Source organism: Pezoporus flaviventris, unplaced genomic scaffold, assembly GCF_033815535.1.
Source record: "Pezoporus flaviventris isolate CSIRO_AGI_PZ_B2104156 unplaced genomic scaffold, CSIRO_AGI_Pfla_v1 ptg000143l, whole genome shotgun sequence".
NCBI classification, from domain to species: domain Eukaryota; kingdom Metazoa; phylum Chordata; class Aves; order Psittaciformes; family Psittacidae; genus Pezoporus; species Pezoporus flaviventris.
Window position 1 is genome coordinate 842,813 of NW_026892691.1, and position 14,950 is coordinate 857,762.

Here is a 14,950-nt window from a genome sequence, read left to right on the forward strand (position 1 = left end):
AGCTTTTTGTCTCTTCTGCTCCTGCTCCACCAGTAATGTTGCCTCAGAACTCTACTTAGAATCATAGAAGTTAGGGTTGGAAAGGAACTTAAGATCATCTAGGTCCAACCCCCCTGCCATGGGCAGGGACATCTCGCATTAAACCATGACACCCAAGGCCTTGTCCAACCTGCCCTTGAACACTGCCAGGGATGGAGCATTCACAACCTCCCTGGGCAACCCATTCCAGTGCCTCACCAGCCTAACAGGAAAGAATTTCTTCCTTATATCCAATTTAAACCTCCCCTGTTTAAGTTTTAACCCGTTACCCCTTGTCCTGTCACTACAGTCCCTAAAGAAGAGTCCCTCCCCAGCATCCCTGTAGGCCCCCTTCAGATACTGGAAGGCTGCTATGAGGTCTCCACGCATCCTTCTCTTCTCCAGGCTGAACAGCCCCAACTTTCTCAGCCTAGCCCCAACTTTCTCAGGGATGCACCTTGAATCCCTGAAGCGTGCAACGTTAACTAGCTCACAACAGCCGTTCTATAGAAGAGAGTACTGATGTCTGTGGCTTTGTACAAAGATAAGATACTATTAATCATGCTGTATTTCAGAGATTATTTTATTACTTGGGAGCTTGGTGTGTCTGGACAGTCTTCTCAAGACAGAAATGCAATATGTGGTACAGACTGTGTAAAAATGTATTAAGTCACTGTTCTAGTTACCTAAACTGGTGCTTCAGTTCAGTGAAAATATGTATGTGCATTTTTGTATTCACACGCATATACAAACACATTTAAAAGGTGGCATTCTGCAGTGGCAATACGCTGTCTACATGATAACGTAGTCTGACTCACCAAGCACAGGGCATGAAATTGGAATAGCTGAGTTAAGCCCATGGCTTTGCGTCTCTTGTAGATTCCTTTCACAAATATGTATTTCCTAATTGCATTTGTAAAGCACCCTGAAATAAAATGTACTGGATTTTTTCTAATGGTTGTGCCTTTATTCTTCTTGAAATCTTTTGTGCCAAGTCTTGTGAAGGCTTCAACATTGAGAATTTTAGTATTCAACAGTGAGATACATTAATAGTCTTTGATAAATATGTGTATAGAAATTTCTATTACCATATATGCATTCAAAATAACTGAATACAATATACACCATCATTTCATTATTTCTTCTTTTATTGCCATTATTTCTTCTTTTATTGCCATTATTTCGTCTTTTATTGCCATTATTTCCAAAGAATGAAAATAAAATTAGGACTCCTGTTAGAGCAGTTAATACATAAATACAGGCATAAGTGGATGTCTTTCTGCCCTGGCAAGCAGAAGCTTGCGCTGCCTTTTGCCAAGGGAGACAGTTGATTCATTTTCCTTTCTGAAGTAAGCAATGATATTCCTACACTATCAGTATATTTAGCCAAACTTGCAAGAACCTGCGTGACAACTGGTGTTTGAAATGCCTTGAAATTTTTAAGCAATAGTTCCATTGTTTTCTTCTTATTTATATTTTCTGTTTATGGTTATTTGTAAAAGCATGTGTAATCACCTTCTGCTTGCTAATCTAGGAGTAATTATTTATTTAGTAAGACTGTCAATAAATTTGAGCCAAGAAACAGAAAGCCTTTAATTATACAAATGAAAATATGATCTTTCTTAAGGCTTTCACATATCTCATGTGTTTATATGGAATGTTTCTAGTCAAGGTCTTCGAATTTGTTATACTTCAATGTTTGACCATGCTTTAAGTGTACGCAGCCCTAAACAAATTGACTATACAGTAAAATCTGCAAACAGTTCTCTTCCATTTTTTGATATGTGTTATTCTTAAGTCACATGTTACACTGTTAAAATACACCTCTAAAAACCAAACTGAAAGAAAATCCATCAAACATCAAAACAATACAAAGATACAGATCAAGGTCAGTTAGTTGAATATGAGGGGGAAAAGGACGCTTTTCTTAATGTCTTCAGGCAAGCAGCTTGAGCACAATCAAATCTGACAAGAGTAGCATTTAAGTGCCTGGTCCTTAAACATATTTGCCTCTAAAGATGCAGGTTTTCCTATTGTCCTACCTGCCTTCACTTCTGAGCATTTCTCTCCAGTTTTATCTGGGTGTATGTCAATGATTAGGGTTACAGTTGCTGCACTCCCTGCTTGGCCCTTGCTGCCATCTCCAAGCCTCAGCTTGCGTGGCCTGACCTGGGGTGGGAAAGCTTGCTACACATCCTTTACATTGAGCCCTTGAGGTGTTCATGGGCTGAAACTAAGCTGTGACAGTCTTTGTAGAATATTCTCATCGGAGCAGTAGCGTTAGTAAGCACAAAAAGTTGATAATCGTTTAATTGATTTGGACCAGAAGGGAGAATCATAGACTGGTTTAGGTTGGAAGGGACCTTAAAGCTCACCACTTCCAATCCCCCGCCACAGGCAGTGACACCTTCCACTAGACTAGGTCCTGTCCAGCCTTGCCTTGAACACTGCCAGGGATGGGGCAGCCACAGCTTCTCTGGGCAACCTGTGCCAGGGCCTCAGCACCCTCACAGGGAAGAACTCCTTCCTAATACCTAATTTAGTGATGTGGCACTATTATGGATGCTCACTACTGGTACTGCAGCCACTAAACCACTTGTGGAGATGGCTCTCCTGTGAAAGCATGGTAAAATATCTGACATGAAACCAGGACATAGCAACAGGCCTCTTTATTCCACCTCACCACTCCCACAAACAAACAAACAAACAAAAGGCAGAGTAGTAATAGAATTAAATAAATACACTCTTACATTGCAAAATTTCACACTTCAGCCCACTCAGCATCATCAGACATAATTTACTCCCTTGATGCACTGGTACCTTCTCTCCTCTCCCTCCCTGTCTGTGTGCACATAAAAGGAAAAGTGGAAGAAGCCTCAGCTGCTGGTCCATGGCTGTGAAACGCTTGGTAGCTTGGGAAAGGCTGGCTTTTTCTGGAAGAGAAAATAACATGCTGACTCCACTTTTTCTGACCTTTCCACTATTCTATCATAAGTATCCATGGTAACATGACTATTCTTTCATGTTGGTATGTAGCATCAAAATAACAATAAATGCTGATTTAAATTAATATGGTTGAATAGAACATGCTGCGAGGTGTGCTGAAAACAGACACTACAGTTGGGACACAAGGAAGAGGTGTCAGAAATACATTAATTTCTTCCTTGTTGGTTATGTGCATTGTGTTTTCTTCTTTTTATGTCCTCTCCTTTTCAGTTTACTGATGAGGAACGTAACCAGTAATTTAATTTATTAATTCTATTTGTATGCCATGTGAATATCTTATTAGGGTCAATACTAATTTCAGCAAGGTTTCCATTCACTTCAAACAGTGAACTTCTTTATGCTTTGATGGCATCCAAAATTTCTCTTCAATAAATAGTTGGATGCAATGACACACCAGCTGAAGCTATGGAAACTTTTGTTTTATGGTTCTGATGTATAATGTAGCTCCTGGATGGCCTTTCATATGGCCAGGAAAGCACATAGATGACCAGAACTCCTTCTTGTAATGCTTTCATTTCATTCACTTGTAGACAAGTTTGTTTGGGATTTTGTGTTTGGCTTTTTGGAGTTTTTGGTTTTTTTGTGTTTGTGTGTTTGGGTTTTTTTTGTACTGCAGGGAAAGATGATTTTTGTTTAAATATTAAACTTTGACATCATCTGCCATCTGATCAGCTTCACTTGTGTCAAGGCGAGGAATACTTAAAAAGTCTGAAAACATCTTTAACCAATACAGATTTATTTAAAAGGAAATTAAGATCAGAAGACATACAAACAGGGAAAGCAGGAAAATAGTCTTAATTGCTCTGAAGGCCTTATCAGGGGCTTCAAGTGATGAAGGGCATTTAGTGATGACATCACTGTTTGAAAGTATTATTTAGGATTCTATTGCCCTCAACCTGGTGTGGTTCTGGGGTAAATGAATACTTCATTGAAACAGTAACTTTTGAACACCTGCTTTGCAGACAAGATGCCTTTACAAATTCAGTGTCAGGCTGAGCTGTGCCTTGACACCTGCTTGAGACAATCCCTGTCTCTGGGTTATCTGTTTTGTCTGGATTCACTTCAAATAAAGACACTAAATAGTGGTAGGGGTTTCATTGTAATCTTTTCTCTTTTCTTTTTTCTGTTTTCTTTCCATTTTTTTTAAATTTTCTTTTCTCTTTTTTTTTTCTGTTTTCTTCTCCCTTTTCTTCTCTTTTCCCTTTTCTCTTTTCTGTTTCTTCCTTTCTTTTTCTTCTCTTTTTTCCCCTTTTCCTTTTTTCTTCTTTTCTTTCTTTCTCATTATTTACCTTTTTGCTTCTTTATACTCTTCCCCCCCCTTTTTTTTTCTTTCTTTTCCCCCATTTCTCCCCTCTTGCCCCTATTTCACGCCCTTTTCCTCCCTCTTTCCTTATTTCCTCCTCTTGCTTTCCCTTTTTCACCCCCTTTCTTCAGGAAGCGTTTCCCCGCTCTGTCCTGCTGCAGCTCCGAAGCGACTTCGCTGCAGTCTGTGCCCACCCCTCTCCGCGTCCCTGCCGCCGCGGTGCCGGGGCTGAAGCCGGCGGGAGAGGGAAGGGGAGGACGCGGCGCCTGCTGCCATCCCCCGCGGCGCTCGCTGTTCCCTCTGTGTCGGCACCAGCGGAGAGAGGGAACCTCCCCCAGGTCCGGGCGAGGCTCTGCTTGGGAGCCGCCTCGGGAGGAGGAGGAAGGAAGAGTCGCTGTGAGCAGCTGAGTGAGGAGCAGAACGCACGAGAGGAGCTCCAGCATGAAATTCATCTCTGCTTATTACTTGCTGCTGCTTTTCCCCTCACTGGTCTTCGGCGCTAGGTGAGTACTGAGAGCTATTTTGCTTAGAGTTTCCCTGGTTTCTTTGCTCTTTGTTTTTTTTTTAGATACAGTGCTGTCGTGAAATAGAGATGTCAGCTGGGGTAGGAAGTTTAGAGCAGATACCTTGTCTGATTCTGCTCTCTTCCCCTCTCTGAAGGGGGGGGGGGGGGAAAGAGCAGAAGATACTGAGGCGTCTCTGGGTGTTTCTATGCTTTTTAATTAATGATGTGAAAGAGCTGTATAAGTTGACCTACAGTGTGTGTGATAGAAGGCAGTAACAAACATAAGCTTTACATATACAGCAGTAAAACCAGATAGACTGTTTCATTGGAAATAGGGAAGCCAAACATCTGAAATCGAGAACATGCTAACGTTTTGCCTTACAGAGTGCAATACCCAGAAATACTTGACCAATCTCATCTCGGTTCAGGTTTCAATATCTGAGCATAGACCTAGGGCTTACCTTTTTTACCTGTGAAATGCTGGGGAGATGTTGCAGCATTATGTCAATGTGTTTAGAAGTTGCTGCAACCCACAAGTATTCCTTTCTCTGCAAGTATAATCATGGAGAAAACAGGAACAAAACCTACTGCAGCTTAAAAATAAAACCTTGTCCTGACCATGCAGTGTTCTGATAAGATAACGTGTACGGCACACTTGCTCAGAGATAATAACATTCTTCATGCTCTAGACATAACATGTTCAGCAAAGAAAAGATAAAGCTGAGACACTCTGTCCTGGGTGTCTTGATTTACACAGATGGAAAGTTAACACCCTACGGAGCAGCTCTGTTATTAGTGACACTCCTCTCGGTTCAGACTTAACTTCCAGTTACTTGTCAGAAAACCAAGCCCAAATTTTGACTGCTATTTCTCTGCTGTGCTAGAAGTTTATAGGGTAGTTGGTAGTAAGTCCATAAAGCATATTACCAGAAGATATATGTGTGTACCTTCATCAGGGGGATGTGTCTTTTCCCTTATTCTTCATCTCTTCCTGTAAAATCAGCATGTAAGCAGCTTTTTGCAGAAGCGCTGCACGTTTTAAGTCTTAAATGGTCACTGAGACTTAAATAGTGTGTGCCTGCAAGTACTCAATGTCAGGGACAGCAGGAGCACATCTCTGCCCATACTTCAACACTGGGAGGTAATAACTGAAAATCTCTGGGTGATAAAAGGCCGGAATGCAGGGGGAAATTTGGAATATCAAAATGATTCACTTAAATGCTTTGCTCTTTTGGAAGGGGATGTTACTGATGAAGAAAGAATACTTTTTTTGGGATAACACTTCACAGTGCCAGTCCATACTAGCTGCTCTGATGTTCTTTGAAATAGAGCACTTGGAAGGATATTGTAATATGTTGTGATATCATCCATGCTGATATAGCAAGTGGTCTAAGGAAACATTCAATAAAACTTCTTGGCAATTTGGATTAATAATTTTACATTTGTGTAAGAGTGATACGTTCTTTGTTAAATTATTTCAGAGTCAGAAAGTGGAGGGAAGCACCAAGCCAGCTTTTGCAAATGAGGGTTTATGCCTTGCATGAGCTTTTGCAGATGGAACTGTAGTGGAAAGAGATATGGAAAACCATTCTAAATGTTTATATTTTCTTGGTTTTATGAAGTGTTTTACAAACTACTTGAACATTTAGGGGACTAAGATGGGACAAGGTAAAGCCCTAAAATCTTCTTTAGAAGATAATACCTGTACAAAAAATGAACTGTGGCACATTCTTGATAACTGTAAAATAAAATTGAAGTCCGTCCCCACCTTTCAAAAACAGTTGGTAAGAAAACGAAGTTTGAGTTGGCATGTGAATCCTAATTATGAACAGTATCACTGATCATAAGTGCATAATTTTGTGGCACATGATGATTTATGTGTTTGTGCAGCTGAGGGATGAAAATTATCAGTGTGGGAGAAATTCCAGTTAAAATTTTCCCCAGGCACAGGTTGTGTTGCAAAGTGAAGTTTTGGTTTTGATACTAGGTTGGCAGTTGTTAAAAAGGAGACTGAAACTCTGCTGTGGAGTAGGATATTTATAAAAGCCCTGGACTACTCTGTTCAGAACGCAGTTGCTTTCTGTCACTTGATTTTGAACTGGCTGTATAGGACATAGAGTAATTTTTCAACAGCACATGATGGAAGTTTAAAAAATGATATGGTGCTATCAATATGCCATCTACTGGAAAGAGACTGTGCTTTAATCAGCAGAAGGCAGCTCTGTCTGTGGTAGTATTACTTGTAAACATGGTTAATTCATTGGTCGGACACAGAGTAGGTTTGCACGACTGGTTGTGTTTGCAAAAAGCAGGGTTTGATAATCCTGCTGTATGAAAGTGCTCAGTGAAGGCAAAGTGTCAGTTTTGCAGCACAGAAAGTTTTCCATTGCGAGGAATTATTTATCTTGAAAGCTGGTACGGTATCTCAGTTTCATATGTTGGTGCTGAAATCAGCCAGCACAGTACTTGCTGCAGAGGTGGACAGCTGCTGCTTTTTGTTCCTTCTCATGTGGTGATGCCATCTTTGCATCATGTCGTGGGAATAGTTTCGGAAGAGCTCAGCATGTGTTCAAGCCTCATTGTAAACAAACATGAACTGATGAGTTCAGCTATGTTAACACAGCATGCCATTTTTTCCTATTTTATAGTATTGTCAAAGAGAGAAAAATACGCAGCTATCACTTCTAAGATTGTGTTCAATGTTAACCTGATTTTTAGAACTGTATGCAGCTGACTTGTCAGCATGGTCTGAAATCACAGGTGTGAACCAGATGCCTGTCAAATTACAGAAAGTTCATGTTTTTGTAATGAACAGCCTTTTTTTCCCCATATTATCTAAACTTGGTTTTGGTGCAGCTTTGAAACACAACGGTGACTGTCATATTTCCATTTGGTTGCAGTAGTCTCATGCAAAGTTCGGGGGAATGTTTTTGAAGGTGAATTTAACTTGGTGAAACTTCTCTGAAGTTTGGCTTATCCTGTCCACTTTTGTATTTCCTTAGACATTTTGGTTTTAGCACATGTAAAGTGATGTTTGTGTGTTACTTTTGTCACACTGTGCTGAAGGCAGCATAATTCTTTAATACTACTTAAGGAATGGGTCTCACTGAGTGTATGATAGGCTCAGGGTCTGATTCTGCAGCCAGCTGGTGCTTTTGTGGCCCCAGACACCAAAACATTCTGACTGGAAAACTATTTGTAGAAGGGAATGCTTGCATGAAGTTAGTCATTTGGCTTAGTATGTAAGATCCTTGGTCCAAACTATCTTGGCTAACAAGGCTTCCCTACTTTTAGCAAAAAGGACAGTTTCCTGAACATTACTATTGAAAGACTGGATACTTCAATCTTATTTGATCGCCAAAAAATTTCTTTTCTCCAAAGGATAGTGAAGCTCAATGTGAAACAGAGCTTGTTTTTTGTTTCCCCCCCCCCCCCCCCCCCCTCCCCGACAGCTAATTCTTTTCGGTCCTAACATGAAATATGACAAAGATTCAAGACATTGAATAATGTTATTTAAGTAGAATGCTTTATAGCTGAGAACAGGACCATAAAACCAACAAGATGCACTTTTAATAGCAATATTACTACTACAACTCATTAAATGTATACACAGACAACAGGGCTGTAAAACCCAATTTATTTTAATGGCAGAGAAATGGTTTTTTTTCTGCAAGTGCAGTTCACTGGCAGTCTTGCTACACTTATGTGACAAAGCAATCTGTAAACTAGTTTTTTGTGGGAAAACTAAGTAGTGTGCTCTTTTCCTGCAGGTGGATGTTGGTCAATGAACTTATATGGGTGTTGATCTGGTGTATGTCTATTGTTGGAAGTGAATTCACTTACCTTGTTAGACATGAGAACCCCACTTAAGTGATTGCTTTTTTCCTGGATGTTTTCAAGGCTGACTGTTTTCTTGGTTTGTTGGGTTTGGTAATTATTTTTTAAGGAATATGAAAGCACTAATATTTTCTCCTCTAAGGTAAGGGTGTGTGAAGGACTCAGTCTGAGACTTGAGGAAAGATGATGGGGAACGTCTTTGATGTTCTTATGCTGGGGGAGAGATGGAGAATGTTCAAAATCCTTGTTTCTAGTTCTCCAGGTCTTTCCCATCTTAGAAGCAGTGTTTGGGCTATAATCAACCCAAATTATGTTTATATATAATTTTGAAAGTAACTTTTTCATTTGGACTGCTATGAGAGTAGAGGGAACCCTACTCCTTTCTAGATCATGGATTGGAAGGACGAGGGTCACTGTGTTCTAATGCCCTTGACTGTAGCCCCACAATTGTTTTATGCAGGTAGCCAAAAGTGATTCCCACTTCTGACATCTCAGGCTGAGGTCCAGCAGTGTCCTTCCTTTCCCCAAGATTGAAGGTCAACTCTGCAGAGTGGTAGCAAGCTACTTCTTCAGAATCTTTCAGAAAAGATTTCAAAGCTAGGTTGGATGGGGCTTGGAGCAACCTGGTCTAGTGGAAGGTGTCCATGCCCCTGCCAGGGGATTGGAACTAGATGAGCCTTAAGGTCCCTTCCAAAACAAATTATTATGTGATTCTGTGATGCATTTTTGCTATAGGCTTGGTGGATAACAAAGACCCTCTTAATACCGTGCTTTATGAATTCTTCCAGAAATATAGGGGCATTATCTTTTATCATTTGTCTTCTGCTTAGAATTCCTTTCACGCTTACTTTTGCTGCCTGAGTTTCCTGAGCCGTGAAAGCTTTCCGATTCCTATCAATGTGGATGATGATGCATGTTTGGTTAATGGCTTGTAAGGACTTATGTTTGAGGTACGGAAGTGGCATTTATCATATGGCTTGTGAGTTTACCTAAAGAACCATGTGCTTTGTTGTTGAACTGTATTTAAACATAACGGGATAAATTTACCAGTGGCACAACTCCATTATTTCAAGGAATGTGTTTCGCTTTATTGTGATGGCTTTATTATGATGACTTACAAGCAAGTGCCTAATACAGCAACCTAGAAGCTATCTGGTGAAACAAAGCCTTTTTCTTCTTCTGGGAGACAAGTTATGAGCTCCAGTTTAAAAGAACAAACCCCCCAAAGCCCAACAGCCACTCCCCTGGTCTAAGATACTTAATAGTGCTTTACAGGTTTAAGCTCAGCAACTGAAATTAGAAATGCAGAAAGAAAATAATTCTCAGTTTGGCCAGAAGTACTAAAAATAGATTATTGTGTGATGGTTTGTCATTTATGTTCCTGATTTTTGGAATATGAAAGGAAGAAAAGAAAAAAAAAAGGGAAAAATGGATGCCACAAAAAATTTGTAACTTTCAGGAAAGACTTATTTCAGATTTGATCTAATCTACAGTTAAAATATTCTTGAAGTTCTTGGGTATATTATGAGTGTCTCTAGAATGCAGTGTTAATGTAATAGAACAGTTGGAATTCTGCTTGTTATGCTATGTATAATGCATTTCTGCCCAGGAGACTTGCTGAGGAGTTAATTTTGACATTTTAATGTATTCTTTGTGTTTAGGGAAATTATAATGCTGACACTTACCTGCTTATTTCTCGTGTATTAATTTATAGCTAGGGCAGAATATAAAGCAATTTTAATCTAAATTTGTAATCCCAGTTTCTGTGAGATTGTGGGTTTGATATTATCTTCTGTATTTAACAGAAACATGTTCACAGACGGTAATCCTTGTGATGTACCACTGCAGCCAAATAAATCTCATTTATGGAGCTTGTCAAAACCAGTGTTTCTTCTCATTGTCTATTTTTGCACAATGCATGCATCAGCTGTCTTGTAAGGGGTCAGATCTGTAACTATTCTCTGTATGGAAGACAAGTAATACGTTTGTCATAAAGAAGAAAGATTTTTTCATAGTATATTTCAATCTTAATATTGTGTGAAGGTTTGTGATGTGTATTGTTACATTTGCTTTTTCAAACATATTGGAGTGGCAAGTACCTTTTAGGAATGCTTAAGAATAAATATGATGCTGCATCAAATAGCAGTTTTTGTGTGCTGCTACAGATTTTTGTCCCTTTTTTGTGCTATTACTTACTCATCTTAACCCTTAGCTCATGTCACTCCTGTGTTTATTAATCTTTATACCTACTGTGTATTAGCAATGTTTTTTGTAGCGTTCCCTCTCAAGTCTCTGCTGTGTTTATTGAAATACACAATGCTTTGTTGAATCATGAGAGATATCAATGAGTGTGACTTACAAGCTGAAGAAACAGGCATGTATGGTGTGCATTTTCTCAGTTGCTTGTCAATACTGATCAACAGCTTCTATGGAAAGTAGAAGTGTCAAAAAAATCTGTTGTGTTTTGTCTCTGCACGCTACCGTAGGAAGGTAAGGCTAGTATGCTGCCAGCTACTGTATTTCACCCAAATTGTTATTTTTTCCAGCCGTTTATATATTTTTCTCATTGTTACTTAAGAATTATTGTATTTGGTCGATTTATGTTCACAATTTCCTTCTAGGAAATAGGTAGGCTTCCTTTTCACTTGCTGCTTATGTAAGGGGAAGCTGGTTGAAAAACAGATTGCCAGACACAGTGCAGCACTTAAGAAACTGAGCCCCTGTTTGCTGCATCCTGTCTAATGGTAGAACTAACACCTTTCCTTTTGAGTTGAAGATGGAGCTGCAGCAGAAATTCTTCTAACATATCCATACAAAATCTTCTAGGCCACCACACGTTTACCCAGTGGTGTGTGTTATCACTTGCGTTTTTACTGTGCCCTTACCTAGGGAGCATCAAGAAAGGACGGGCAAATGGGGGTTTATGATGGGGCATAGCTTCTGTAATTTCATATCACTATAATGTAACACAATACATTTTTAGTAGCTGTTACGAGTCTTGATAAAACTTGGTGTGGCGTTGGTGGAGAAACAAATTACCTGGTGCTGTAAGTACTAAGCAATATGTGGTCATGAGCTAGTAATATATAGCTGTGGATTCTCAAAACTTGATACTGCTTTTCAGGTGTTTCTGTGATTTTGTTGATATGAATGAGTACAGAAGTCAGAGCTGGGACTTTGTACCTCAGAATTGCTGGGTGGAACAAGTCAAACAAGGGACATAGAGTGACTGTAAGCCCAGTAATACACTGTAATACACCTATGTAATACATCATGTGTGAATGCTTTTACAGTCATGGGGTTTGTTTCAGGCTACCCTGTGCCAACAAACAAGGGGGAAAAAAAAAGCGAGACTTTACAGAAATGTAGAAGAGAAAAGAAAAAATTGTGTGTAGAAATAATAACTGACAAGACTGAAAAGCAGCTGTGCTCTGGGTGGCTTTAGATTGTCTGTTGTTGAAGTTTCTTCTTCCTGATGCAGCGTAATGAAATGTGTGCTTGATGTGGAAAGAGAGAATTTCTCTCTTGAAAATGGAGTAATAAAATCAGTTTTACTACTGCTTTGCTTACAGCTTTTTTTTGGAAAGTAGTATTTTTCAGGATGGGGTGAAGCTCAACCAGGGTGCGTATCAAATAGCTGTGTTTAGTAACCAGCTGAACCTCAGCTGCTTTGCTGAAACTGATCAGTTGATGATTAATTTTTATTTTATATGTCAAAATCTGAGTCTAATCTGATGATGCCATTGCAATTGCAGAAGGGGACAGCATGTTAGCTGCACTGACTTAAATCTGAGCACAAATGAGATGTATCCTTTGATATTTAGCCTGTTATTTAGTTGCTGCTGTGTATGGGGGATACCCAATTGTCCTCACTGTTAGCAATCCACCATGACCTCTTTTAGAAAGTCTAGCTTTGCTGCTTGCTTTGTTTACTCTCAGCTGAGGTATAAGGTTGTTTGGCTTAATGTAAATGGTAAAGCTTGGGAAATGAAACTGTAACCACGGTACCCAGATGACAATGGGGCAAGGGGGGGTCAGAACTCCCTTCTGCTTCTTTCATTAAGCATCTCTAACTCTGCAATCAATGCAGCCTGTAATATTTAGTGAAAATCAGTCTCAGATAATGCCTTCTGTGAAATTTCGGCATTCCTACATGAACGATGTATGAAAAAATACTCCTCAAGTGCACAGATAGTGAACAGGGACTCTCTGCAGTTGCTGTTTTGTTTACTTTTAAAGCAACTATTTGCTGTTTGGTATACACAGATGTGCTGTGTTTGGCTCAGGAAAGTTTATGAAAGCAGACATTTAATTTACTATTTTTCTTTAACTCATGCCTCCCTCTCTGTTTCAAACATACTAGTTCCTTCCTGAATTACTGCTCAGCTGCAGCTCTTGTGGCTCAAGGGAAGGTTATTATCTGTTCCTGGAAGCAGAATTATTAAATTGCTGTAAAAATTAAAAGGTAAAATAAAAAAATACTAATCAGTTATTCAAATAGACTCAGAAAAACTTACATTTCTATCTGCTTTAATGTGATAATATGTAATATTGCCTGTTTCAGAAGTACCTAGCCTGACAAAATTTAAATAGCTTCTGAAATTGCTGTGAAGAAACACAAGACATGTATACCAGAACTGAGTACTTAAGGAATATACATTACTTTTGTGAGAGAGGAATCCCCCAGCGCTGGCTTATCAAGCATAATCTGAAAGACTTAACCCATTTCCATCAAATAAGTGATGTACAGAAGCTGGTAACAGGAGTCAGGGTTAAATATTACAGCATTTACTCTTCTTTACTGTAGGGTGATAGTTTCTTTGCTGCTTCAACTTGATTATATCACATGGTAAAATGGTACTTCTATTTGTAATGGAAAACCTTTCCCAATAACTTTCAGTCATTACAGGAACATGAAGGTTTTGTTGCACTGTATTAAACCTCTGCTTAAGAATGGCTGCTACCAGAAGGAGGTGAAAAAAACTTGGAATAAGCAGTGTGGAGTAACTCAATCTGTTCTGCGGAATGAAATGATCCTTAAGGTAGCTTGAGCCATTCCTGTAGAGTAATACTCAGACAGGTAACAGAATCTTTGCTCTTGTAACATAAATAGATGCATGCACAGTAATTCATTTGATGACTACGCTGGAAACAAGAATACATGCCCAAGCAATCCCCTTAGCCACTTGATTTGCAGGGAAACTGTTGGGAGGTTTCAGTATATAAAGTCAGAAGTGAGAAATTCCATAGCCGTTCTGGGACCTGATAGAATGAAATAAAATATCAAAGGAGGGTGATGGGAAAACAGACAATTTTGAACAGACTAATTTAGAAGGACATAGATAAAGGCACATTACATGGTGAATGAGTAACTTTGATTATTGATATGAGGCTAGAGATACTCTATTTACTGGTACCTTACCACAGGCTAGCTACATCCAGGTGCAACTCCTTCTGTATACAAAGAGGAATTAAAAAGCTATGTATGTAGATTGTGAGAAAACACTGGAGGAAAGGAGAATTTTTCTGCTTTGCGTGTTACTGCTCCTGACTTAGAAATTACAATATTGATGCAGGTTTAATTCTTAAAAGCTTAAAAAATTATTAAAAAATAGAGCTTGGCAGTCTCTTCATGAGAAAGCAGTACAAAGTTAGCCCCTTCACCTCAATTCCAGGGCAGTAGAACATATTCCGCCTGTGCTACAAATTCCTGTGCTCCATACGCTTTAAAGCTCATAAATGATGTAAACCTAACGCTAACTTAATAGTAAATCTTTCAGTGTTCTACAGACAAGAATAGATTGTATGTGTGAAATCTCCTTAGTGCTTATTACTTACCACACACTAATGAGGATGGAGCGAATTCTTACCTGTTTCTTGTTAATTTAATGAAAAAGAGTGGCAGTGGGAAAGTCTCTTCATCTGGAGCAGATGCCAAACCATTTTGTGGATGCTGATAAACAGAAACTAGAGACTGCAAAATTGTATCCAATTCCATTAGTGTATTTTTCTGAATGTAAAAAAGTTGTTTTGCTCAAGGGAAAATACATAAATATGTATAGCATATGTGCCTCTGTGTAAAGGATTTCTAGTTGTAAATGCATAATGAAGTATGAAAAATTGATTTTTGGCTGTCTTTTCTCAGTGGCTTGAATAGATACATATACTTTTGTATAGAGTGAGATGCTCTAAAACAGGTGAATCTTTGGATATGCCTTTTGCAGATAAAAATATCAAAGTATTTCTACAGATGACATTGGGCTTTAATGTTTTAATATAAT

The 14,950-nt window shown here is 39.1% G+C and overlaps 1 protein-coding gene across 1 annotated transcript in view; it reads left to right on the forward strand.

Annotated features, from left to right (window-relative positions):
• Positions 1–4,635: 4,635 nt before the first annotated feature.
• LUZP2 (leucine zipper protein 2) overlaps positions 4,636–14,950 on the forward strand; it is a 181,916-nt gene continuing 171,601 nt past the window's right edge. The window contains exon 1 of the mRNA XM_061479194.1: positions 4,636–4,830. Within this exon, the coding sequence (XP_061335178.1) occupies positions 4,769–4,830 (62 nt within the window). The 5' untranslated portion in view covers positions 4,636–4,768. The remainder of the gene's footprint in view (positions 4,831–14,950) is intronic.